General features: G+C 37.0%; 2 protein-coding genes and 1 long non-coding RNA gene across 3 annotated transcripts; 1 reads left to right on the top strand and 2 right to left on the bottom strand.

Annotated features, from left to right (window-relative positions):
* The first annotated feature begins 4615 nt into the window (after positions 1-4615).
* LOC149658811 (uncharacterized) lies at positions 4616-7625 on the top strand. Its single transcript, XR_016369946.1, has 2 exons — positions 4616-6617; positions 6689-7625. It is a non-coding gene; the product is annotated as an uncharacterized LOC149658811 (long non-coding RNA).
* A 1330-nt stretch (positions 7626-8955) lies between these two features.
* On the bottom strand, positions 8956-10285 carry LOC149658810 (uncharacterized). Its single transcript, XM_089844444.1, has 2 exons — positions 10014-10285; positions 8956-9404 (listed from the first exon to the last, which is right to left on the bottom strand). Exon 2 carries the CDS (start codon positions 9292-9294, stop codon positions 8956-8958), a length of 339 nt encoding a protein of 112 aa, XP_089700570.1. The 5' UTR covers positions 9295-9404; positions 10014-10285.
* A 911-nt stretch (positions 10286-11196) lies between these two features.
* LOC149658809 (uncharacterized) lies at positions 11197-26806 on the bottom strand. The gene is made up of 8 exons (XM_089844439.1): positions 26532-26806; positions 26384-26455; positions 20499-20630; positions 20281-20408; positions 15752-15840; positions 15000-15656; positions 11770-12872; positions 11197-11671 (listed from the first exon to the last, which is right to left on the bottom strand). The coding sequence occupies exons 1-7, from the start codon at positions 26595-26597 to the stop codon at positions 11770-11772; spliced, it is 2247 nt and encodes a 748-aa protein (XP_089700565.1). The 5' UTR covers positions 26598-26806; the 3' UTR covers positions 11197-11671.
* Between the last annotated feature and the right edge of the window lie 389 nt (positions 26807-27195).

Here is a 27195-nt window from a genome sequence, read left to right as displayed (position 1 = left end):
CGAGAACAGATTCTATACAATTTCATACATGAAAATCTGAGCTCCCTTTATCTTGGGATTTTCTTACTGGAGGGATAGTGCAAAATTTAAAGCATTTCTGGACTTTTTTACTCAGTATATGAGAGGTTTTCATCTCCCCCCACCCCCCGCTGGATAGAAGAAATCGAAAATCACCTTCCATGACATAGCTATTAGAAAACTATACGAGTTTAATAAAAAAAGTATTTAGTCGAGGGTTAGTTATGGCACACGAATTGATTCCTAATAGAAACAATAGGTTTAGAGCGGTTAAGGAAAAGTGGGAAAAAACTCCTGAAAAGGTTAGGGAAGAAGCATGCGATAGGTCCAAAGGGGTATACCAACAGCCTCCACGTAAAAAGCCCAATTTGAAACGTGCCAAATCAAACACCACAACTAATAGTGGGGAATTTCTATTAGTAAGCTCTGAACCGAAACAAAAGATATTTAGAAAGACTGCTCTCTATAGCTTAGGAAAAAGGGAGTTGGAAATTTTGCGAGGGACATCTTTTTTCTTTGACAGTATGCTAATAGGTTATCTAGATCTTCTAAAAATTAAATATCCTACATTCGAATTTGAATCACATGATTTCTACAGCCACATAAAACGAGTGCTATCAGTAAGTCCCGCGCGGAGCACGGTCTGGCTAGAGAGGGCTTTTGAAAAGGTGCAGTGCAAGAAGCTACATTTAATACTAATTCAAGAAAGCGCTCACTTCTTTATGATAGGTTTTAAGGTCTTAGAAACTGATTATCTAACCATTGAACTTAGTGTTTATGATCCTTTAGGGATTTCAATCCAACTCCAAAAACTCTTAAAAAACAGTTTCGGGTAATTATAGGGGGAAACATTCCGAAGAAATAGAAAACATTACAGACGCTTTCAATCTAGCTACAGGGAACATTAAACCAGTTTGGTTAGTAAATTCGGCAGATAATAATTTTCCAAAACAAAGTAACGGTTATGACTGCGGGCCAATAACATGTTTGTACACAAAATGGTTAGTTGCAGGTTACCCTGGGAAAGAAAAGGCAACAAATGACATATTAATCTGTAGGGAAATTTATAAAATAGATATAGAAAGCTGTAAAAGATTACATAATTAACCCATAAACCGGTACAGCGTCTAGGGCTCGGGGTTTTTTGATCGTTTTTTTCGAAAAATACGGTTAACTACAAATAATCGAAAACTTTTCAGAAGTTTATTCATTTAAACAAAACAACATTTTTAGATGATATTTTTTTAGATTGAATAATCTTAGTAAGATTTTATTCGACAAATGTATTCAATCGGCAAAATTTTCGGAAAAAAAATTATTCAGAAAAAAGGGTCGTACTCTTTGTTCGGTTAAATTAAAACTGTCTTCTATTGTAAAATTCACTTGCTTTGAAGTCTAACTTTTAGCGAAATATTTGGAACTTAAGCTTTGTAAAAAATATCGAACTTATTGTTTTTACTATAAATTCATCTGTAATATTGTCACTATATAATTTTTTGGTAGAATTTAACATGTATACGTCTTACTCCGTACCGCTTATTTATGATCAGATCGCCTAACTCAGTTATTATTACAATCCTTTCGATAAAACACAATTCCAAAAAGCCATAGTTATTACGTTAGTGGACTATACTGTATAGCATAACATTTTCCTCAAAAGAGTCCAAACACCTAAAAAGTATATATATATATATATATATATATATATATATATATATATATTCGCCTTAGGCATGTCGCGATACCACCTTAAACTAGTAGCAAAATTACACAGGTTTTAATGGGCAAACTGCATTAAGTGTGTATGAACTTAACGTCCTTGATTTCCGGGCTTGAAATCTACTTTTGCTTTGTGGAATATAAAAGGGTTAAGGTAAACAGGGGAAGTGAAATAATATGTGAGGATTACCTAGACATGCAATCATTTCTCATTATTGAAAAGCAATTGCAGAAGTTAAAACAAAACACAGACAGACACGTTAGGTACAAAGCCCACTCGTCCCTACCGGCTACTATATTTCAGAGAGTCATCTTTTGATCATGTACTTCAAAAAGTGTTCCCTATTCCGTTTTTAGCCATATCGTAGTATACGATAGGCTCTTAGTTTGACCCGAGCCGTCGTCCGTAGTAGTAGTAGTAGTAGTGGCCGGGGTTGTCGCTTCGTTGTCGCTTCGTTGTCATCAGATTTTAGCTTAAAAGGAACTTTATATTACCACAACCCACCCATAGGGGTTACTGGGCTCGGTTAGAGATTTAATTTTAATTAAAATTTTTTCAGGTCAGACCCGGGACTCGAACCTGGGCCGCTGGCGTAGTAGACAGACATTCTACCACTAAACCATAGAGACGTGATAGGAATCCCGAGTTTTTTATCATTTATTTTTATCTCTAAAATAATGGGGTGATGTGGGGTGGGGGTGCCTCCTTATCTGTGGGGTCGGATTCTTTTGAATTTTTATCTGTGGGGTCGGATACTTATGAATTTGTATGTTTGGGGTTTTTATATTTATTTTCTTTTTATTTATGTGCTAATTAAATAGATATTGATTTTCCCCGTTTCCTACCGCGCTCCTCATGTGTTTCGTTCTCGTTCGGTAGCTATCGTCATCTATGTTATGTTTGACTGGAACGTTTTGGCGGTTAATTCAAGTGTGGGTGTTAAATGAGCGTTATGCGTTTGATCATTTTAGCATTGCTAAAGGTAATTCGAGGGGATAATCACTAAAATGCGTAATTACTATAACTAAACTTTCTCTTTCAAAAGTTTCTGGGCATAAGTCCTTGTTAGAAATTTATAAAATGCGATAAGTGTGCATCGGCATAAGTCTATGTTCTGTTCTTCGATTCGCCGGAATATTAGAATTACAGCATAAGTAAATTTATACGGTTATAATTTTATCACTGTTTAGAGTAGGGAATCGAGGGACTATTAACTCTGATTTTATGCACGGTAAATCATTTAAGCATTGAAAAAGATAGCGCTATACACTCATTAGGGTAGGGTATAGAGGGGCTATTCACTCGTACGATATGGCTACTATTACGAGCCCTTGGGCCGTCTTGTTATTAACTAAAGATGTCAAAGGTCACCCTATATTAACTACGGAAAGAGTTTCACAATACAGAGGAGTAAAGTCTTAATTTCTCGCTTTATATAAACTATGATCAAGAAGGAATTTACTATAAGGAGGCCTAAAAAGGCGTACGGTGCGCGCGTGATAGTCGACAATCCCCCAATGGGTGGGGGAGGCTGGAAACGGAGGCGGGACTTAATATTTTATCTTACTCTATGTTTTCCACCATCTATGATCTATCTCTTTTACCTTTCCGTTAAGCCTTGGTTTGGTTTTTGGAACTGACGAAATCACACTTGATTCGATTTAGAAACAATTATAGAACGAACGATTTTCACGTAGAGACACGTATTCAAAATCTACTAAGTTAGGTTCAAAACCTTTAACTAACTTGTTAATGGCAATTAAAAACCATTCCCTAACCGTTTCAGCACCGCTGGCAGCCTCCATTTTCTGTTTGCTTTCTTCGAGGTTTTTTTTCTCTATTCGGAATACGTCAATCGCGTCTGTATGACTTATACCCACGGGATCCAATGGGAAAGCGCAGAGCAATGACGGACAAGAAAGGGGTGGGACTTACTTGTCCGCTAACACCGGCGTAAGAGTAGAAGCGTAAAATCTAGTGACTTAGGCATTCTTATAGTAAATAAATTCTTGCTATGATATTTGTCCATTCTATCGACTTTATACCCAATCTTCGTTGCTTTTAATTTTCTCATGTTACCACGCTTTGTGTTACACTTCTCTCGAAGAGAAATATTTTATACTTCTGATAATATACAATCACAATGTTTTTATTGATAGTTCATACTATTATCAGGTTTTTTAATACAATTATTTGTCAATGATTTGAACTTTGAGTTTCTTTTTTGTTAACATAGAGCTAAAACAATTTAAAAAAGATCAAAGCTTATCGTAGAAAATAATAGTGGCGGTTACTCGTCCAAAATCCAAATACTAATTGAAATTGAAACCAGAACCACGTTTGTATCAAGAAACGTATGGATCATATTTTTTTATTGGAAATCGTATGAAACGTATCGCAAAAAAACTTTTTTCAGTAAAATTCTTCTGATTATGTTGAAAATTTTAGTTTTTCGGAAAAAGTACTTACGATTAATAATTGCATCAATCTACGTTTTTCTAAAAAAATCGAGACGGAATACTTTTATATAATCTTCGTTTTACGAAATTTGGTATGTCAATATGTTTGAATAATAGTTAACCGATCCCCGATCCCTACAGACAATTTTTAAACTGGTCATTTGCCCTGTGTCACCGCCTTATTTCCCACGCTGGCGGCAGTTGCGGCACGCCGGCACGGGCATTCCGTAATTTCCCTTTTCAAATTTTAAATAAAGTGCTTCAAGTTCAAAGAGAGAATTATTCAATTCTAAATCTGAACTTCTCAAGGCGAATGTGCGCTATCAAGGAGCAATAAAAATTGCAGACCTTGATACTGCTGAAAGGGTCTTTAACCATGACTGCAACTACTTATCCCATTATCATTGCTCCATGGGAACTCAATGAGTTAACTTGGAGCACTACCTCCTATATAGGAATCACTTAAGTAGCACTATTGTATTTGTATGGGAGTAGCTTCTATTTTTAAAACATAGTGGGCATCTTTGACGTTTTCGTACTGTATTACCCCATACAGAAACAGTGAGGATGCTCGAAGACTCGGAGAAAGACGGAGAGCGTAGTTGCCATAGACGTGTTTATAGAGGCTACTTTACAGGTATAAAGATGAGATCTCCAATTCTCCATCCCACTCTCTCATCCAAGTAAAAAACTCATAGCCCACTCGATCATACGCTCACGAACGATTCCATTGATTCGAATAACCTGCCCGCCACTAATTTAAATAAGTTTGCAGCAAACCAATTTTTTTGCATAGGGCCGCCATTTTCCATTTCCTTCCAAAATACTAATTTGCATAAATTCTACAAACGTTTTCTTGCATAAGGCCAGTATTTTCAATAGTTTGCAGCCAATATACTAATTTGCATAAAATTCACCAGCAAACCTCCCCATGTATAAGGCAGGGCCGGAAATAAGCACAGGACACTGGACATTGTCCAATAAAATTTTAAAATGTCCCATAATTTTTCTAAAAACTAAGGGGTCACTGGACATTTTGACCAATAAATTTTCCGAAGTTTTGATAGTTTGACTATGAAGATGCGACACTATTTTTGCACACTCCAGTGGACAATGTCCTATAATTTTTCCAGTCAAAGGGGGCGTCACTGGACACTTGTCCTATAAGAAATTTCCCTTATTTCCGGCCCTGCCGCTAATTTCAAAAGTTTGCCACAAGAATACTAATTTGCATAAATTTACCCAAAACTCGAAGAAACTCATGGTTTTTTCAATGAAACCTATTAAGTTATTTACGGTCATAATTTAGGGAATAGTTTTAAACTATAATATCAAGGATTTCACTAGTTTCAAACCAAATTTGTACTTTGCATAAATATTATATAACGTGCAAACTCTATGAAAAATCTTGGTTTTTTCAAGGAAACCTAATAAGTTATTAACTTTCATAATTTAGCGACTAATTTTAAACCATAATATCAAGGGTTTCACAAGCTGCAAACCAAATTTGTGTTCTGCATAAATTTGAAATTTAAAGCAAACTCAATGAAACTCACGATTTTTTCAAGGAAACCTATTAAGTTAATTACAGCGTTAATTTAAAATTTCCATTTTGAATTTATATAACCATTCCACAATTGAAATTTTTATTTTCTTAACATTAAAGTTTTTAACATGGATTTTTGACATGCATAATGTTTAACAAGGGATGGTGGAATAATGTATAAATGGAACTTAGGAGGATATAGGGGTCAGGGAGTCGTCGACTGCCTGTTCTTAGAGCTCTCTGGTTTCGGTCTCTCCGATGGGAGCTTCGTGCACGCGCATCTAGTTAACTTGGTTACGCGCATCACATGACCACGCAACAAATATTTATTAAATCGGTTGAAACGCGCGTAATTTGTTGCATAGAGAAGATTTTTTACATTTCTGGGCGCCATTTTTTAAGATGGCGGTGGATTGGAAAAATCTTTCTTTGTACGCACCTACTACTTATGAGTAACATTCCTGCAAATCTTCAGTCTTCTAGAGCAAGCGGTTTGGGCTGGGCTTTGATTATCAGTCAGTCTGTCAGTCAGGACTTTGATTTATATAGATATAGATTATTTGCTGGGACCGATTCTTGTTAGTTTAGAAAATTGTCGAGGGGTTTGATGAAATTGTTTACAGCCTTTTTTTTTATCGAAAATAAGCGTTCCTGTTTCGAAGGGGAAAAGAATGACGCAAAAGATGAAGAATGACGATGATTGTCTTCCCAATGTTAAGAAATGTTTTGTAAGGTTTGATAGAATCAAGGACGATTTCAAAGGAGTATCAGGGTGTGCGAGGTACGTTATAATACGCGTTACTACGAAGTATAAGCCCAATTTAATCTCGATTAAATTAGATTTTAATGACAGGGTAACTATGATTTCAAAAAGGTGAGATAAATTAAAATATTTTGATGGTAGTCAACCTAATATTAAAATTATTTTAATTAAAATTTCTTCAGGCTTGCGACTATTTGTTTAAGGTGAGAATATTTACTCATTTTGGTACGAGGGGCTAATTACTGTGGGATTACGAAGAGTTACTGGCCCCACGATTTGGTTCAGAATCAAATGCTATCGCGTAATGTTTATTTTATTATTAATATCTTTGGTAAAAGTAATAAAATACAGTTAAGGGGCGTTGACTATTATTATTATTTTTTATTTTATTAATTTATTTATTATTTTTATTTATTATCATTAATTTTCGTTTGGGACTTGCGCGAAGTCAAACAATGGCTAGAAGTGACTTCGGCGAGGAATGCGATTCCGAAGAAGATATTAATGAGGAATTAAGTTGGTTAAATTTAAAGGGAAGAATATTAATACCGTCTGGGAATTGTTTGAAGTAGTTGTGGATGATCAAAATTACACTAAATGTCTATTATGAGAGAGATAAGTTAACAGAAAGTGTGGAAATACTTGAATTACTCGATAAATACTCGAAACAAATTTTCCAACTACTCGATACTCGGCTCGATACTCGATAAAGGAAAATATCAATACTCGAGACTCGACTCGAAACCAAAAATTCAAGGCTCGCACAGCCCTAAGAAGCGATTGGCAGGAATTGAGAAAAATATTGAACGTAATTTGAATCAAGTTTCCGGTATGAGGAATCAGTACTGCCATGGAAGCAACGAAACTAAATAATACCTTCGAGAAATTTAAAAAGGAGATGAACAATAAAAATAGTCAATTATTACGGTAAACGAAGATATAATTACTATAATTCCAGTTGTAATATTAATTGATATTAAATAAAGCGTTTAAAACGATATTGCTACTAATAAATTTTACTATCCGTTCGAAACGGTTTTATGAATAACTAGCAAAATAATAATATTATTATTATTACTTGTAGAAACAAGACGACTAAAGGGCTGGGATCGTGATAGTAGTCACATCGTACCGTACTTAACAGGCGTACAGAAAATTTGAGTGAATAGCCCCTCGATGCGCTACCTTTAAGTTTGTTAAAATTATTACTTATTTTACTTATGTTATGATTGTAATAGTGTGACAAGAACGGAAAATATGAGTGAGTAGCCCCACGATGCGCATACTTTAACAGTGGTAAAACGAAATACCCATTAAAAGAAGTACAAAAAATCGGAGTGAACAGCCCCTCGATACCCTAAAAATATTATAACCCTTAATCCTTACTTCAATAAATTTACTTACGTTATAATTGTAATACCCGGGGCCACAAGCTAGTACTTTCTTCTGAAATTCTTCTCGATTTATAGAGAAATAAACGTAACTTTTAATAATAAACACCACCTTAAGACACATTCTAAATATAATGTATTTACTTGCTTTTGCTTCTTAAAAACTCCCTCCATTTCATTGAATTTTGAAATAGGGGAAAGGGATTGAAAGCGTGAAACCCTTATTTATTGTCGACGGATGACGGGTATCTTAAAGGGAGTATTAAACCTTCCATATAAACTAAATTACTAAAATACGATGTGGCTAAAAAGGTTCGGCGTTGCCCGTTAAGATATTTGGTAAGTTCCGGCCGCCATTTTAATATGCTGTGGCATATTTAAAGCACACAACCATAGAGCCAGTATGGTAATTAAAGGTGCTTACATTATTTCTAAGAATGGAAAGCTTTCTTAGAGATTACCTAATACAATTGTAAAGAACAGTAATATTTATTCAAAAAATAAAAACATTTTGTAATACATTACATTTAGTAAATGTTCTTTCCAAGTTTGCTGAGTACTCATAACTATAATCCATTTTATTATTCCTAGTGATTACTACGTTGATGTCGGATTAAATAGCTCTTCCGTGCGCTGCTATAATCACACTGATTACATTTGAAACCACTGTGAGTGCGTTTGTGAATGATCAAACCATTCTTTCTCGCACTAGCATAGTCACACTGATCACATTTGAAGGGTTTTTCACCACTGTGAATGCGTTGATGAGTGATCAAATTATTCTTCTGCGTGTACGCATTGTCACACTGATTACATTTGAAGGGTTTTTCACCACTGTGAATGCGTTGATGTCTGAACAAACCATTCTTCCTCGCACTTACATAGTCACATTGAATACATTTGAAGGGTTTTTCACCACTGTGAACGCGTTGATGCATTATTAAATTACTCTTGTGAGTGCTGGCATAATCACACTGATCACATTTGAAGGGTTTTTCTTCACGGTGAATGCGCTGATGGACATTCAAATGAAAGCTCTGCGAGCTGGCATATTCACATTAATCACACTTGAAGGGTTTTTCACCACTGTGAATGCGTTTGTGTATGATCAAAACATTCTTCCGCGTACTTGCATATTCACATTGATCACACTTGAAGGGTTTTTCACCACTGTGAATGCGTTTGTGTATGTTCAAAACATTCTTCCGCGTAGTTGCATAGTCACACTGATCACATTTGAAGGGTTTTTCACCACTGTGAATGCGTTCATGTGTGGTCAAATCAGTCTTACACGTACTTGCATAGTCACACTGATCACATTTGAAGGGTTTTTCACCACTGTGAATGCGTTGATGTCTGAACAAATCATTCTTCCACGTACTTGCATAATCACACATATCGCATTTGAAGCGTTTTTCTTTGGTATTCTTTCGAATGTCAAGTTCAAGATCCCTTTCATATTTAGGTGAATATTTGTATCGAGTTGAACATTTTTTCTTGGATTTTCCTACAGAAAAGAAATAAATTAAAACCTCAAATGATATCATAACAACGCTTCAAAAACATTGTACTGTTCAAAAGCAATTGATAAAACAGGTTATGTTTAGGCTTAAAGAGACGCAAAGACAAAGAAAACAAGTTCGTAAACAAAAATAATCACTGTCCGAGTTGAACAGCGGTCTCCAAAGACTTGACCTTACCTAACCTAACCTAATGCATACTTTCAGAACGTGGGAAAAAAATTATAAAAAAAACTGTTAGGTATTAAAAATAGACTTATAAAACAGATTCTATATTTATTTGTTTGAACTATATTCCACGTAAACCTAGGAGTTGCACAAATCTATGACTGTTCAATATATTTGCAGTGATGTCAACGGTTTCGATGAAGGAAAAGGAATGTAAGTTTTCTTCCTGATAAGATTAGTTAAACTTAAATAACCGTCAGAGTCACTATTTAGAAACAACGCAAGTCTGCTTTATGCTTTTAGATGTCTGGCATGTGCGAATTTTAATTTCGATCAAGCCAAAGCAGAGACAAATAAATATTAATGAGCTTCGCACATTACATTATCTAAAGAATAAATGTTTAAACAGAAATACAAAAATTTCTTACACTTCGGATTTTTAAGAGGACATAGACTCTGATTGAAGGTAAGAGTAAGGGCTTTAAACTTTGCTAAACCGCTCGCTCCTCCTTCTTCGCGTTTCATTGGCTATTCATCCTTTGTTTACTCGTTCACACAACGCAAAGATAACTTGTTTACAATCGGGTCTATAGCTACGTATATGTCACTTAGCTTCTAACATCAAATGCATTAAATGTGACGTCAGGGGTGAGTGTTTCTACATCTCTTCAACTTTATTTCAATCAGAAGGGCCCACAAAATGGCGAGTTGAAGATTTTTGAATTTCAAGTGTTACTGATATCAACCCTGCAGCTTGGTCGAATTCGGAAATTAACTAATTGTGACTGTGTAGTGAGTATGTCATAAAGAACAAATTTCATTCTACGTTAGAACTTTGCGTAATAAAGAATTATACAGAATAAGAACTTTCCCATAATAAACGTACAAGCAGGGATAGATTTATTTTTTTTAAGACGGAATGCTTAACAGGGTTATTCGGGTGCGCGTCCAAGTCCACGACCCCCTTACCCGTATTTTTGGCCCTCCTTGTCAGCAACGTCACCAATACGTAGTTTTAGTGAGCCAATAAGATAATTTAATTTTTTGGTTACGTGTTGAAGGAAGGGGCTCCATACTCGGCTATGAGTCGGACTGAAGTAAAGGCCGAACGTTGTCCATTCCGTCTTATAAAAATAAATCTATCCCTGGTAGAATAAAATACACCTGACAATATGAACAGCCATACTCTGCCATTAGACCTCCGTAGATATGAGATAACACCTACAAAGTAGGTAACAAAACACAAGCAACGGTAAAGTTAAGCTTAGCGATAATTTTGCAATCTCCTGTTTCTGCTGAGACCAACCAGCACAAGAGGTGATGACAACGATGAAGTTATTAAAGAAGTACATTAAGATTCAAAGCAAAAACATATTAATCAATAATTGTGGTGACAATATAGCGAATATATCATTACTGATATTCCATTTTTAATATTAAATATTGTTAATGAATAAATTCATGGTTATATTCAATATTGTTCGTGAAGGTTTTAAAGATAACTAACACAAACATAGTATCATTACCAGTTTCCCATTAAGACGTTAGGCTAGTTACATTCCACAATTTTGTAATATCGTATAGCCCGTCCGGTGACTATTCCGTCATAGAGAAAAGAAGGTGTTACTGGAGTGGCCGATACAATGCCTACAACAGGCGTATGTTGTACCGATGTGTAGCACAGAATCCACCAGAGGCGCTACATGTTAGGGTTGGTGCGTACGACTATAGCGTCTTCTATGGCGAAAATAATTTAAAAATATTCAAAGAAACTTTGAAATATTTTAGTACAAATTTTAGTACACAGATGGCAGCACTATATTACGCACCAACCCAAACTTAAGCTGCTCATGGAGCGTCCACTCGGACGCTCCAGTAACACCTTCCTTTCGCTATGATTCCGTAACGATAGGTTTTTACAATTTTTCAACGAACGAAAACTTTTTTTTTAGTGATTATATACTACAGTGGTAAAGAACAGTAATGTTTGAAGCGAAAATGAAAACGCGTTGCGCAATTAACACATTTTGAAATGGTTTTATCCAAGTTCTAAATTGCTGAGTATGCATAAATACAATCCACTTAAAGGGGCTGTCCGACCCCCTCTCCTTTTTTACCCACCCGCTATGTTAATCTCTATGAAGAAGATCGTCGTTTGTCCCACTGTCCGAACAGCCCCTTTAATTAGTCCATATGATTATAACGTTGATGTCTGATCAAAGTACTCTTCCTCGCACTTGCATAGTCACACTGATCACATTTGAAGGGTTTTTCACCGCTATGAATGCGTTGATGTGCGATTAAAGTACTCTTACGGGTACTAACATAATTACACTGATCACATAAAAAGGGTTTTTCACCACTGTGAATGCGTTGATGAGTGATCAAATTATTCTTCTGCGAGTACGCATTGTCACACTGATGACATTTGAAGGGTTTTTCACCACTGTGAATGCGCTGATGTCTGAACAAATCATTCTTCCTCGCACTAGCATAGTCACACTGATCACATTTGAATCGTTTTTCACCACTGTGAACGCGTTGATGCATTATTAAACTACTCTTGTGAGTGCTGGCATAATCACACTGATCACATTTGAAGGGTTTTTCTTCACGGTGAATGCGCTGATGGACGTTCAAATGGCAGCTTTGCGAGCTGGCATATTCACATTGATCACACTTGAAGGGTTTTTCACCACTGTGAATGCGTTGATGAGTGATCAAATTATTCTTCCGCGAGTACGCATTGTCACACTGATCACATTTGAAGGGTTTTTCACCACTGTGAATGCGTTTGTGTATGATCAAAACATTCTTCCGCGTACTTGCATAGTCACACTGATCACATTTGAAAGGTTTTTCACCACTGTGAATGCGTTCATGTGTGATCAAATCACTCTTACACGTACTTGCATAATCACACTGATCACATTTGAAGGGTTTTTCACCACTGTGAATGCGTTGATGTCTGAACAAATCATTGTTCCGCGTACTTGCATAGTCACACTGATCACATTTGAAGGGTTTTTCACCATTGTGAATGAGTTGATGTCTGATCAAATGAAAGTTCTGCTTGCTGCCATAATCACACTGATCACATTTGAAGGGTTTTTCATCACTGTGAATGCGGCGATGTCTGAACAAATCATTCTTCCACGTACTTGCATAATCACACTGATCACATTTGAAGCGTTTTTCTTTGGTATCCTTTCGAATGTCAAGTTCAAGATCCCTTTCATATTCAGGTGAATATTTGTATCGAGTTGAACATTTTTTCTTGGATTTTTCTACAGAAACGAAATAAATTAAAACCTCAAATGATATCATACAACACGCTTCAAAAACATTGTACTGTTCAAAAGCAAATTGATAAAACAGTTCATGCTTAGGCTTAAAGAGACACAAAGACAAAGAAAACAACAGATGGACGTTCAAATGACAGCTCTGCGAGCTGGCATATTCACACTGATCACAGTTGAAGAGTTTTTCTTCGATACCCTTTCATACGCGACGTTGTAGGCCTCTTTTATATTCAGTTGAATATTTGAGCCCCGTTGTGCGTTTCTTCTTCAATTTTCCCATAGAAAACATAGAAACCACAGTCATCATTTACAATTTATTATCAAAAATAAAATAATATTCAATGAACTTCATGAAAAAAGGTAATGCGTACGTTAAAGCGGTGTTACAGAAAAAAAAGGCGTGTTGAAACAGTGTTGTTCAAGGCGTTTGCTGGTAAATAAACACGCATATCATAAAAAGGGAATGAAGATTAACTTAACTGGCGAGAAGAAACCTTGGCTCGAAACCTGAAAGGTTGTACTTTTAACTTTCAGCTGATTTTGAGGGAATCAAATGCTAGGTGACGCTGAGTAAAGACAAGCTACCAATTTATTAATTTCGTTCTGGCACCCCTCTCCATTGTCAAAGTATTTTTGCTCGAAATAAGCACCAGCTATGATAAGAGAAGAGTGAAGACCCTTGGGAAAACGGGTTATTTTAAGGGTTTGTTTCATTATTCAAAAGGATGAAAGGCCGTTTAGTGCTACAGGTCAAAGTATGTAGAATCTTAAAAATAACATGAAAAGTGTGAACGTTTTGTCCAACACATGTTACAACCACAACGACTGAAAGCGAGTTTTTTGTCTAAGATTAGTTTTCATCTAAGTTTAAAGCGGAATTAGGTCCAAAACCTGAACACACTGATTTTCCGGCAGGGAGTCCGTGTCTCGAAAGTGGAAACTAATGGTTGTTTATCATTAAGAAAATATTTAAGGTTTCAGTCTATTGCAATATAAATAGGCTTCTAAAATAAATTGGAAGGGAAAATGATATGACTGCCGTTATATAGAAAGGCGTTATAATGTCCTCTCTTCTTTTTTGTTTCTAGGTGACGGAGTTAAAATGCAAGTAACTGCAATTCGTTAACACGTAACTCCAAATTAACTCACGACTGTGCGGGATACATTTGGCACTGGCGTTACCCTTATGAACTGAATATGATGTTATGTAAAGTACAAAATTTTGAAAGAGCCGGATATCATCATAATTTAAGGATATGATGGCCACGTCTGTCACTCAGCGTAAGCGGTGTGTGTGACAAAGTCGTGATTTACTTATTGCAACGAATAAGTCAGAAGAAAAGAAAACGTCTCGGATAGTTTGCCACGACAATAACATTATTTTGCCGAAAGTACGCATCTTGGGCCTAGGTGAGCTACACGATATATTTGAAACGCCTCGTATAGAACCTAACACGCGAAGGACAATTATTCGGTGGCGCGGTTCCTTCCGCACTACCTTAAGAACCGATTGGCCACTTGCATAGATTCGAGAACTGCTATAAAGACGGAGGATAGGGTCTCAAAAATATTCTTTAGATGAAATTATTCACAATTTCAAAGACCATTGGGAGTCAAGTACCAAGGTCTTATCAATCTGAGCAAAATGGGCTTGGGCTCTTTAAGACACCCAGGACGGCCGGGTACCTGTATTTTTAAAAGGGAATTTTTTCTCGTCCGGTGGCCACGGAGCTCAGGCTCAACCGCTGAATTTAGGTAATCAAATATTGAGTTTGATATTATTCGTAGGAAAAATTTTCCGTTTAAATTTAAAAAAAAAAAAATCTTACTAAGTTAAAAACGTATTAATTTAAATGAGACAAAATTTTTAGAAACTTAAGCTTTAAAATGCTAAGGATTGAGGATTAGACTGAAAAATCCCGGGAAAGATAGAAGAAATAAGGGTTAGAAACGATCGGGTTAAAAAACCTGTTAGGGGAAGCACTGGAAAATTTTGAAACATGCTCTGTTTTTGGTGAGGTTTCCACTGTAAAAGGGTCAATTTTGACTATTTTAGAGTTTTATGTTCCAGTCCCGAAAACCGTTGCTGACCCTAAGCGTAAAATGACTTACCAATTTCCGAACTGGCAGAAGTTGTATTACTTTCGGAATTATTTGACGAGCTACTTTCGGATGCATCAGAGCTGGACACTGAAGTACTATCTGCAACTTCAATCGGCACTCTTGGTAAATTGCTTGGCAAGTACAGTTTCACAGTTTGATTTTGTCTATTATCAGTTTTCTTTGAATCGGTCAAGGTCATTTTGGACTGGTTATCATCAAGATTCTTCTCTGGAGCTTCTTCTAGAGAACTGTTTTCCATATTTGCGTCAAGCGACGACAATTCCCAACGTTTTTCAAGACGCAATTTCTTGGATCGAGTTGCTTTACTCTCATTACCTCTCTTTGTCGAAGAAATTCGTGATTTAGGATAAGAATTGTTAATTTTAAGATTGTTCTCGAGAGGCGAATCTGTCGTTGGGACAGGAGACATTTCCAACTGTCTTTCGCCCTCAAGGTTAGGTAAACAAGGAACACAGTCACTGTATTTTAGTTTAGGAATACATAGTTTCATAATCCGCGTTCCAAGACCCGCTTTCGAGGTAGTTTTAGTTTGGGATGTGTTTCCTTTGCCAACCTCCGCGTCACATTCAGGTGATTCTTCCTTAATATCTTCTTCAGTCAGCGTGCCTTGGACATTGCAAGCACCTTCAGCTTTTACCAACGAACCTTGATGATCAAAACGAAAAAATAACCCTAATAGTTTCATTAAACTGGAACTACATCAGATTGCGTGTCAGAATTACGATAATGTGACACCATACCTAAACCAAATTGCTCGAGGTCCGTGGCTTCCGCTTTAAGCAGAATTTGGTAAATGTTGCTGGGTATCTCAGCTGGTATACTTAGCGAACTACGCAAATAAAAAATCGTAAAAACTGATATAGCAACAGCAATAAAAGATTAATACATTTTATCAGAAGGGGATAATGGAAGAAGGATGACACTCAGTATCCTCTTTATACTTTAGTTATGTAACGTCATTCTTCCCAGGCTGACCCTTTTTGTTTGCTCTCCTGCTCATCAAACTTAAGATGGGCATCGCACCGTAAGGTGAATTCTATAACTCTTTGACACTAAATCCCCAGCAAACAACCCACAAACCTCGCCTAGACGTGGGACAAAAATCCATCAGCGCGCTTTGGCAAACAGTTAAGCGCTAATAGAGCAATAATGATGGAACTATTTATCACGTATGTGATTCAGTTTAGTAAACTTGCTCCAAATGTTCTGATGTTGGGAAGAATGACGTTACACTTAGGGCTGTGCGAGCCTCGAATTTTTGGTTTCGAGTCGAGCCTCGAGTATTGAAATTTTCCCTTAACGAGTATCGAGCCGAGTCTCGAGTACTCGAATAGAGTATCGAGTAGTTGGAAAATTTGTTTCTAGTATTTATCGAGTAATTGGGAATTGGTTTTTCAGTATTTCAGCACTTTCTGTTAATTTATCGCTCTAATAATAGACATTTAGTGTAATTTTGATCATCGACAACTACTTAAAGGGTGACAAGCAGCAAAATCAAAAAAACTGAGATTTTGTGCCTAAAAGGTAGAGCAGAAAAAATTATCCAAGAAAATATATACTTTTAGTACATTCAGAATACATTTTATAGTCGCAAAATTGCAAAAACCAAAATAGGCAAAATTTAAAGTCTGACAAATTTCTGGGGGGGAGGGGGGCTCTATTTTAAATAGAGCCCCCCACGCGCCAGCGATTAGAGACATTGGAGATTCTCGTTCCGATTTCCCGCGCTTACTGCCTTGAGCGCGTGACTATAGAGGGCGACAGGGCGTTGACGGGTCACGGGTGCGAAGCGCGCTCTCGAGTGGGCGAAACATACGCTTTTCCTGAGCTGTGCTAATTAATTAGTTAGCTAATTGAATTTCTAATTAATTAGCAACATTTACTAATTGAAAATGGTAATTGAATTTTAATTACCTTAGTGCTAATTGAGAAGTAATTCTAATTAATTAGTATGAATAGGAAAAGTAATTATCTAATTAAAATTTAATTAGATTTAAGATTAACTAATTAGCCAATTGGATTTTCAATTAATCTTTTAATTTAGTAAAAACTAAAAATCGAGGAATTAACTCTTGATTCATCTATTTGAATATGAAAAACGGCCTTATTATATCGATGAGGAAACCTTAGTGCTACTCTAAATATTTCAGCTCCTCAAAACATGAGAGAATAGTACTAGTAGAAAATTTCGTAGTTCGCAACTGCCCCATTTCGAAATTTCGGCTGTTTCACCTACTCGAATTAATAGTAGTGCATGCGCATGTATTTACTACTCAGGAGTCCATTATAGGAACTGTGGCAAGAAAATGAAGAAATGAGACAAATTTTAACATGACGGAAGGCTCGAAGCCTGTCTCATTGTTCGAGAATAGTTCATGGCTTCCATACCCGTTTTTCAATGGCATTAAAACATTAAACTTTGCATTACCAAAGTACTAAATCCATGGGCACTTTTAAACTTTTATCTTTACTTATGGTTTCTTTTTTTCCTTAATTAGACAAGTAATTAATTAGAAATTAGTAATTCTAATTAATTAGTTTGATAAATAAATGGCTAATTTCTAATTGAATTTAATTGGTTTCTATGTCTAATTGCTAACTGGCTAATTAATTAGTTCATAAATATTTACCTAATTGCTAATTATAATTCAATTAGTAGCAAAAGCGGATTATGCTTCACACATAAAGTACGTAAGTCCCACTTTTCCATAGCTTTGGCCATTGATTTCATGATATTCCCGAAGTAAAAACTAAGCAGACGAACAAAAAAGCTTTTAACCAATCATGAGCCCCCTAACCATAGATAACCTCTTTAATGTCAGACCAATAGGCGACGGATATTACTATTTTCTTGCATGGGACCTCGACTCTACCTCGCCGTCGCCATAACCGGGAAGCCCGGGAAGGCGAGTTTGCGGTATCGTTCGTAGTCGTTATAAAATATTTAACGTTTTAAAGCTCAAGTTTCGAAATTTTTTGAGACATTTACTAGGTCTTCAACTAAATATTATAAGATTTTAATTAAATTTCAACAGAAAAATAGCTCTGCGAATAAAATTAGACACGAAAAGTCGAAAACTACCCTAAGCCTTGGCTAGATATCAGCGGCTGAGGCCGAGCGGCGCATCTCGAGCCGCCGGCGGCCGGGCTTGCCGTAACGGCGAGAGCAGAAAAATACCTCGTTAAAAAACAGATGTACGGCGTCTTAAATAGTCCAAGCAAAAGCTACCCAGATTGATAACATTTTAACGCCTTACTCCCAAATAATCTTATATATTGTGAATAGTTTTATCTAAAGAATATTTTAGACACCCTACTCAGTCTCTATAGTAGTTCTCGAATTTAGGTACGAGGTAAATCGGTTCTTTAGACGGAAGGATCGAATGGATCCGAAGGAGCCGCGTTACTGAACTATTTCCCTCCGCGTAAGGGGAGGTTCTTTCCTAGGAGCTCAGAGAATATCGTGTAGTTCCCCCAGGCACATGTTACGTACTTCATGTGTAAAGCCTAATCGGCTTCTGTTAGTAGTAAGCTAATTAGCACAGCTCTGCGCTTTTCTATGCGCCAGAAATAGTTTTAAGCCACGCCCCTAAATTGAAAATTTGAATTTCACCGGGAATTTTTGGTGTAAAAACGGTGTTTTGTAATTCTTATTGTGAAAAAACGACTGAATATTTTTAAGTGAAATTTTGTATGAGCACGTTTTACATCATTCCTCACCCAAAAAAATAGGTTTCAATTAAATTTAATTTTCTGCACCTCCCCCTTTAAAACAATTCCCAGACAGTATTAGTCTTCTTCCCTTTAAATTTAACAAACTAATTAGCCTTATTCCTGATCAGCGCCATCTACCCATAGCGGTGACTTTGAGAACTACTGTAAGCGGCAAGCCAATCAGATGTCGCTAAAATCTGGTGACGTCATTTTTGGTAAGACCCGAGAGTGCCAGTCAGTGACGTCACCAGATTTTAGCGACATCTGATTGGCTTGCCGTTTACAGTAGTTCTCAAAGTCGCCGCTATGGGTAGGTGGCGCTGATCAGGAATAAGGCTAATTCCTCATCAATATCTTCATCTTAATCTCATTCCACACTTTAGTCACTAGCCATTGTTATACTTCGCGCAAAGTCCCAAACGAAAATTACTAAGCTGAACTTAAAAAAAAATTATAAATTAATAAAATAAAAATATAATTATAATAGTCAACGCTATTATTAACTGTATTTTATTACTTTTACTTCCACTATTGAACCAGCTAGGAGCAACTACCCTACTACGTTACACTGCTCTTATGATCTAAACTGCCCAATAGACACTAAACTCGCGTCTGTTAACCAATAAGTGTGACTTTCTAGTAGATTTTTATAGCTACTACATCCCATTTTCAGAGTTAAAGGCCTTCCAAAAGCAGGTTCGAGCATTGGTTTGATACTCGAAACTTTTTCGAGTCTCAGAAAATCTCTTATCGAGTATCAAGTCGAGTACTCGGCTCGATACTCGATCGAGTACTCGAGTCTTATCGAGTACTCGCACAGCACTAGTTACACTTACCCCGCTTTATGGTATACTTCTCTCGAAGAGAAGTATTATAAACTTCTGATTTTATTCACGATTATCGTGGCAAGGCTTAACGAATCAAGTTTTATGGACGCGAATTAGTCAGTCAAATAAAAAATTATACTTGAGCTTGAACTTAACCATAGCCGAGACTTAGCTCTGGTTTAGTTTAAACAAATGGCACAAGATGCTCCCATAGTCGAGAGGTGGAGATGACTGGCCCGCCAAGCTTAGCAAAGGCTAGTTTTAGATAGGACTGTTCACGAGCCGAGCTGGGTTAACATATATAAGTTTAACAAAAATGGCTACTACCAACAGAAGACTTGGGAACGACTCTAAATGCTATCCCATGTTTAGAAATGTAGTGGTTCAGTAAAACCCGCTCGGTTAAGTGTGACGGTTTTGACGGTTAGAGGCGAGAGAGAGCAAATTTTCCCGCTCTATTTCTTGTAAAAATACAACAGAACGCTATTGGTGGAAAGAAGGACTATAAAGAAAGCACTATTTCAGTGACTAAGCTCGCGAGTCAAAGTGGCTCGATGCCTATCGGCTCGGCTCGACTTAAAAAAGCTCGCTCGTTAATTAATCAAGCCGCCAAAGTGTAGGCTTGGCTGTCACGAGCCCGAGCTGGTTCGAGCTCGTGAACAGTCCTAGATTTAGATCCGCCCTCATGCACAAGTTCTCATTGGTTTTTTTGCTTTAAATAAAAATACCTTTGTATTTGTTCTTCTGTTTGTTGATTTATCAGAACAGGATGAGATAATTCCTGTTCATTCAGTCCTAAATCATTTTCAACAGGTTCTAACTTCACACATTCAATGTTGGCTCTTTCACTTTCCTCCTAAGTTATAAACAAATAACAATAATTGAACTAATACTTTTAACCCGATTCTCTTTCACATCGACTATGAAAATGAAGAATGTCACAAACCATCAGGTCCTTGATTTCACTTTCCAACTCATTAATGACCCCATTGAGCCTTTCAATTTCATCCAGTTTCTCATTAATCGTAAACAAAGTTCTCATTCTCTCTTTTTTCACGTTTGATATTAAACCATTACACTGAAAAAATAAGCTGCATTACAAAATAGGACTTCCTTCTACGCAGAATGTCTTTTAAAGTGTCCAGAAAGAAAACAGAGAAACCAATGACGTGAACAAAGGGGGGATCAGAAGGGGTTTTTTAGTCAAGAGACTTGCGGCTTGCGGGCGCGAGAGCTTTGCAAGAACAATAAGCAAGGCTGCAGTTTGTGTGTGTAGGCATAGAGCTCCCACAAGGCTCTTGTGGTGCCCTTTAAATGGTCGAGGGATGTGTGACCGGCTTATGGTGTTTCTAATCACCCACAAATAAACATTGGTTTACTTAAGGTTTTTCTATTGCGATTTATACTTTAAAGCAAATGTCAGCTCCTGCGGCGCCCGTAACACACTGATTGACCTTCTACACACCAATTTTATGTAGCCAAAGGCAGCAACCAATCAGAAATCGTCCTCAAGGGCGGAGCTAGGTAGGATTTTACTTTACTTAACTAACTCAACCAACACTTGATTCTGACTAATTAGGCCACGGGGAGTTCGAAAAAAATAGTGAAAAAATTCCAAACCCGCCGCAAGTTGGTCAAAAAAAATTTTGAAAATTTGAAAATTGCATGTACTTACCGCCATTAAGACCGCTACGCGCCTAAACGCATTCTGCCCTCGATCTTGAAAAACTACCCGGGGGGGGGTAAATATAATAACAAGGACTCGCGACGGAAATCAGGGAGCACACACTGCGGAAATATAGCTATGAAATTTTAAACACCCACTGAAACACATAGAATTCTCATACCAGAATAGAAAAATATTTGAAGCAAGCTCCAATTTTAAATTAAACAACGATATTTTGCTAAATTGCGTAGATTATTTCGGAAGTAAATGAAGATAAACAATAATATTTTGGAAAAGGCGAAACATTATTTGGGAAGTAAATGAAGATAAACCACAATATTTTGGAAATGGCGTAACATTATTTGGGAAATAAATGAAGATAAACAACAATATTTTGGAAAAGGCGTAACATTATTTGGGAAGTAAATGAATTAGATAAACCACAATATTTTGGAAAAGGCGTAACATTATTTGGGAAATAAATGAAGATAAACCACAATATTTTGGAAAAGGCGTGACATTATTTGGGAGATAAATGAAGATAAACCACAATATTTTGGAAAAGGCGTAACATTATTTGGGAAATAAATGAAGATAAACAACAATATTTTGGAAAAGGCGTAACATTATTTGGGAAATAAATGAAGATAAACCACAATATTTTGGAAAAGGCGTGACATTATTTGGGAGATAAATGAAGATAAACCACAATATTTTGGAAAAGGCGTAACATTATTTGGGAAATAAATGAAGATAAACAACAATATTTTGGAAAAGGCGTAACATTATTTGGGAAATAAATGAAGATAAACCACAATATTTTGGAAAAGGCGTAACATTATTTGGGAAATAAATGAAGATAAACCACAATATTTTGGAAAAGGCGTAACATTATTTGGGAAATAAATGAAGATAAACCACAATATTTTGGAAAAGGCGTAACATTATTTGGGAAATAAATGAAGATAAACCACAATATTTTGGAAAAGGCGTAACATTATTTGGGAAATAAATGAAGATAAACCACAATATTTTGGAAAAGGCGTGACATTATTTGGGAGATAAATGAAGATAAACCACAATATTTTGGAAAAGGCGTAACATTATTTGGGAAATAAATGAAGATAAACCACAATATTTTGGAAAACGCGTAACATTATTTGGGAAATAAATGAAGATAAACCACAATATTTTGGAAAAGGCGTAACATTATTTGGGATGATAAACAATATATTTTGGAAAGGCGGTCACTTATTTGGAAAATTATATAAAATTTCCTTAAAATGTGGCTCTTAGCGTTACCCGAGAAACACCACTTGGAGGTGGCCACACGTCGTTTCTCATGGGGAGTTTTGTTTAGGCAGGTCCCCTTGCCTACTGCCCAAAAAATCCAGAGGGGGAGTTTTGCTGGCAGGTCCCCTTGCCTACTGCCCAAAAAATCCAGAGGGGGAGTTTTGCTGGCAGGTCCCCTTGCCTACTGCCCAAAAAATCCAGAGGGGGAGTTTTGCTGGCAGGTCCCCTTGCCTACTGCCCAAAAACTAAAAAAAACACCAACTCATTCACCGTTGAAATCAACGGTATTGTCTTCGTTTTGCCCACCAATAAGGAATGCCGGCTGTGTTTCAGGATTTAGAGTTTCCAGTTCTTCCTCCGACACACCAACTTCAATAAGCTCAAGGCCTTTTTTCCCTGGACCAGGATAGCAAGCTTTGACGTCCTCCAAGAAGCGACTAAAGTTGGTTCCAGGAGGAAGCCAATCACCATCCTGGTCTTTGAAAAAAAGACACCTGTACCAGTAAGAGGCCATATAACCATTTAACGCCCTGTCGGTTCTGTAAGATTTAATAGCATCCTTTACGTGCCTATTCCGGTTTTCTACGTTATTGGTATGAGCTCGTGAATCTTCAGAGTTCACGAACTCATACTTATGGAGCACCGTTAAATGTTCTTGAAACCCCATCAATGTACAGTTCATATACATTGGCGCTCCGTCAGACACAATTAGAGATCCGGGGGCTATATATCTAGCCATCTGGCTCCACAAAACGGCACGGGACTTATTTCTAACTCTCAAAAAGAGACCATCTTTTGTGTCTCTGCAATAAATCCCAAAAATGCATATTGTTTCCCCGGCCAACTCCGCCCCTCGATGGTATTTGCGGGTGTGAAGGTATGTTTCGTCCACCTCCACAAACAGTCCTGGTCCTCCAATCTGCACTTTGTCGGCCCTGTTCGATATAATAATTTCAGTCACTTCGCGGCACATGGAATAGTAATCAACGACTGTTCGCGAGGAACATTCACTATGGGTTATAGCGTCGGTGACGCTCATTTTACACACCCAAAGGAAAACTAGAAAAAGATTGTCGGTAACCGACAAGTTTTGATTATAAAACCAGGTGTTTTTGGAGGGGACGAAAGCCTTGACACACTCGGAAGCTAAATACTCGGGTACCTTTTTCTTCGCAGCACTCAAAGCCTTTCGCTTGTTTGCTCGAGATTGCCCAGCAGAACATCGGATTATATATCCAAACCGCATTTGGGCGTTGAACACCCCCACAAGAAATCCATTGATGTTGCCATCGTTGGACTTATTCCCGCAGGAACAAGCTATCTTTCTTTCATTAAAAGAATTAAGGCTTGGAACCAAGTCCAGAGAAACAACCAAAGTTTTAGCATCCCTTTCAGATTTAGCCTTCAACTCTTCGTTCATGGATGGAAAAAAACCACCCCAATTTTTTAATGAAATGCTGTGGAAAAACTGTTCCACACTTTCAAAATTAGGGTTTTCGAAAGTTGGATTTTCCATCTTTGAATATTGCTTCCCAGTTCCCACCAAAAATGTTTCTCCTAAAAAAGTTATTCCTCCCACCAAAAATATGTTTCTCCTAAAAACGTTACTCCTCACACCAAAAATGTTTCTCCTAAAAGCGTTATACCTCCCACCAAGAACGTTTCTCCTAAAATAAGTTATTCCTCCCAGCAAAATATTTGCGCTAAAATGAGATTAAACCTTCGCCTTAACTCGCTCAGACGCGTCTGACAAGAAAAAAAGGCCTCAGTTTGCGCGAAGAAGGATCGCCCGGTTACGGTTGTCATGGTAACGGGGCGATTTTTCTTCGTTACCATAGCAACGGCTCGCGCGAACTGAGGCCTTTTTTCTTGTCAGACGCGTCTGAGCGAGCTAAGGCGAAGGTTAAATAAAACTTATTTTAGGAAAACACTTTGGTGGGAACATTCATTTTTTTGTGGGAAGAGTTAATTATTGAAATAAAATCGTAATTTATGGCTTTCAAAAGCAATCGCGTTGCAGCTATGAGAAGGTTGCTAAATGGAAAGGATGTAACAGATTTCAGCAGAGTTCCTGAACATATTGTGTGTGCTTTTTTTGACGAATGTACGTATTTAAAAAGAATGCAAGTTGTAGCATTCTGCATATTGAATGGTATATCAGAGTACAATTTTTGGCGAATCATTCGTTGGAAAGATTGCTCAAGGCAGGACGAACGTAATGTTGCAGATCTTTTCATTTACATGAAAAAACGGGAAAATCTTTGTAGATTTTATTCCTACAATATTCATTCAGGGCTTATTGAATATTTAGATGGGGCCATTAGATATTTTGGCTCTCGAATTGAGTCGCCTTAATTAAGTTAAATTACTTTGTTTTGGATTGGTATCTTTCATTCTTGAGTACTAGCTTTTTTAAGAGATTTGCTAGAATTTCAGTAAATATATACGGCAGTAGGCAAGGGGACCTGCCTAAACAAAACTCCCCATGAGAAACGACGTGTGGCCACCTCCATGTGGTGTTTCTCGGGTAACGCTAAGTGCCACATTTTAAGCAAATTTTATATAATTTTCCAAATAAGTGACCGCCTTTCCAAAATATATTGTTTATCATCCCAGATAATGTTACGCCTTTTCCAAAATATTGTTGTTTATCTTCATTTATTTCCCAAATAATGTTACGCCTTTTCCAAAATATTGTGGTTTATCTTCATTTATTTCCCAAATAATGTTACGCCTTTTCCAAAATATTGTGGTTTATCTTCATTTACTTCCCAAATAATGTTACGCCTTTTCCAAAATATTGTGGTTTATCTTCATTTATTTCCCAAATAATGTTACGCCTTTTCCAAAATATTGTGGTTTATCTCCATTTATTTCCCAAATAATGTTACGCCTTTTCCAAAATATTGTGGTTTATCTTCATTTATTTCCCAAATAATGTTACGCCTTTTCCAAAATATTGTGGTTTATCTTCATTTATTTCCCAAATAATGTTACGCCTTTTCCAAAATATTGTGGTTTATCTTCATTTACTTCCCAAATAATGTTACGCCTTTTCCAAAATATTGTGGTTTATCTTCATTTATTTCCCAAATAATGTTACGCCTTTTCCAAAATATTGTGGTTTATCTTCATTTACTTCCCAAATAATGTTACGCCTTTTCCAAAATATTGTGGTTTATCTTCATTTATTTCCCAAATAATGTTACGCCTTTTCCAAAATATTGTGGTTTATCTTCATTTATTTCCCAAATAATGTTACGCCTTTTCCAAAATATTGTGGTTTATCTTTATTTACTTCCGAAATAATCTACGCAATTTAGCAAAATATCGTTGTTTATTTTTAAAATTGGAGCTCGCTGGTATGAGAATTCTATATGTTTCAGTGGGTGTTTAAAATTTCATAGCTATATTTCCGCAGTGTGTGCTCCCTGATTTCCGTCGCGAGTCCTTGTTATTATATTTACCCCCCCCCCCGGGTAGTTTTTCAAGATCGAGGGCAGAATGCGTTTAGGCGCGTAGCGGTCTTAATGGCGGTAAGTACATGCAATTTTCAAATTTTCAAAAAATTTTTTGACCAACTTGCGGCGGGTTTGGAATTTTTTCACTATTTTTTTCGAACTCCCCGTGGCCTAGTTAGTCAGAATCAGGTGTTGGTTGAGTTAGTTAAGTAAAGTAAAATCCTACCCGGAGCTAGACCTAGCCTTTGATAAGCTTGTTGGGTCAGTCAACTCCACCCCTTGACTATGGGAGCATCTAGTGCCGTTTTTTTTATAATAAACCACAGTCACAGCTGAAACTCGCTTTAAAGGGATACTAGATTGGATGGCTCATGCTGTACTGGCCAAAACGCTATAGGCTTTGAAACTCACCTTGGCTTTTAGTTGCTTTATTTGATCATCTTTGCTTAAGTGATCACAGTTGCAATCATTCTCCTCCATTTCCTGTAAACAAAGTCCAGTTTTTTGAAATTTCAAATTTCTGTGCAAAACACGGATAGTCCAATAATTTCTCAAGTACCTCTTTAAGCGCCACCCTTTGAAGACTTATTAAACTCATTTCGGAAATGTCTGACTCTAAAGACATAACTTTTCAAACTAGAGCTATTTTATAAAAAACAAACAACAAATCCTTTACGAAAATCATTCCCCCAGTGTTGCCAAAAAATTGAGAGAGAAGATAGAAAGGCTACAAGTTACAGAATAATAAACTTTAATGCGAAAATTCAAAACCCCTTTAGGTTGGGACCAATTTCGGTTTAAATTGTGTAGCAGTCATGGTAGCAGACGATGGTATAAGTAAGGGCGGCACGCCGTCGCCGGCACGGGCATTCCCTAATTTCCCTTTTGAAATTTTAAATAAAGTGCTTCAATGAGAGAATTATTTAATTCTAAATCTGAACTTCTCAAGGCGAATCAGCGTTATCAAGGAGCAATAAAAATTGCAGACCTTGATTCTGCAGAAAGGATCTTTAACGATTACAGTAAATACTTCTCCCATTTTCATTGCTCCATGGGAGCTCAATGAGCTAACTTGGAGGAGATGGTGGGCTGGAGTACAATCAGAGTCCTGCACGGGCCGGGCTCAAGCCCGGTCCGGCCCGGGGCCCGGCCCGATCGGGTCGGGCCGAGCCGGGCTTTCCACTTTTGAAAATTGTATCGGGCCGGGCCGGGCCGGGTCGGGC

The sequence above is a fragment of the Phalangium opilio genome, unplaced genomic scaffold, assembly GCF_054372755.1.
Source record: "Phalangium opilio isolate 3A_F unplaced genomic scaffold, DU_Popi_V2 ptg000075l_1, whole genome shotgun sequence".
NCBI classification, from domain to species: Eukaryota; Metazoa; Arthropoda; class Arachnida; order Opiliones; family Phalangiidae; genus Phalangium; species Phalangium opilio.
The sequence above is the reverse complement of the archived record's forward strand: the minus strand, read 5'-3'. Positions and strand labels throughout refer to the sequence as shown.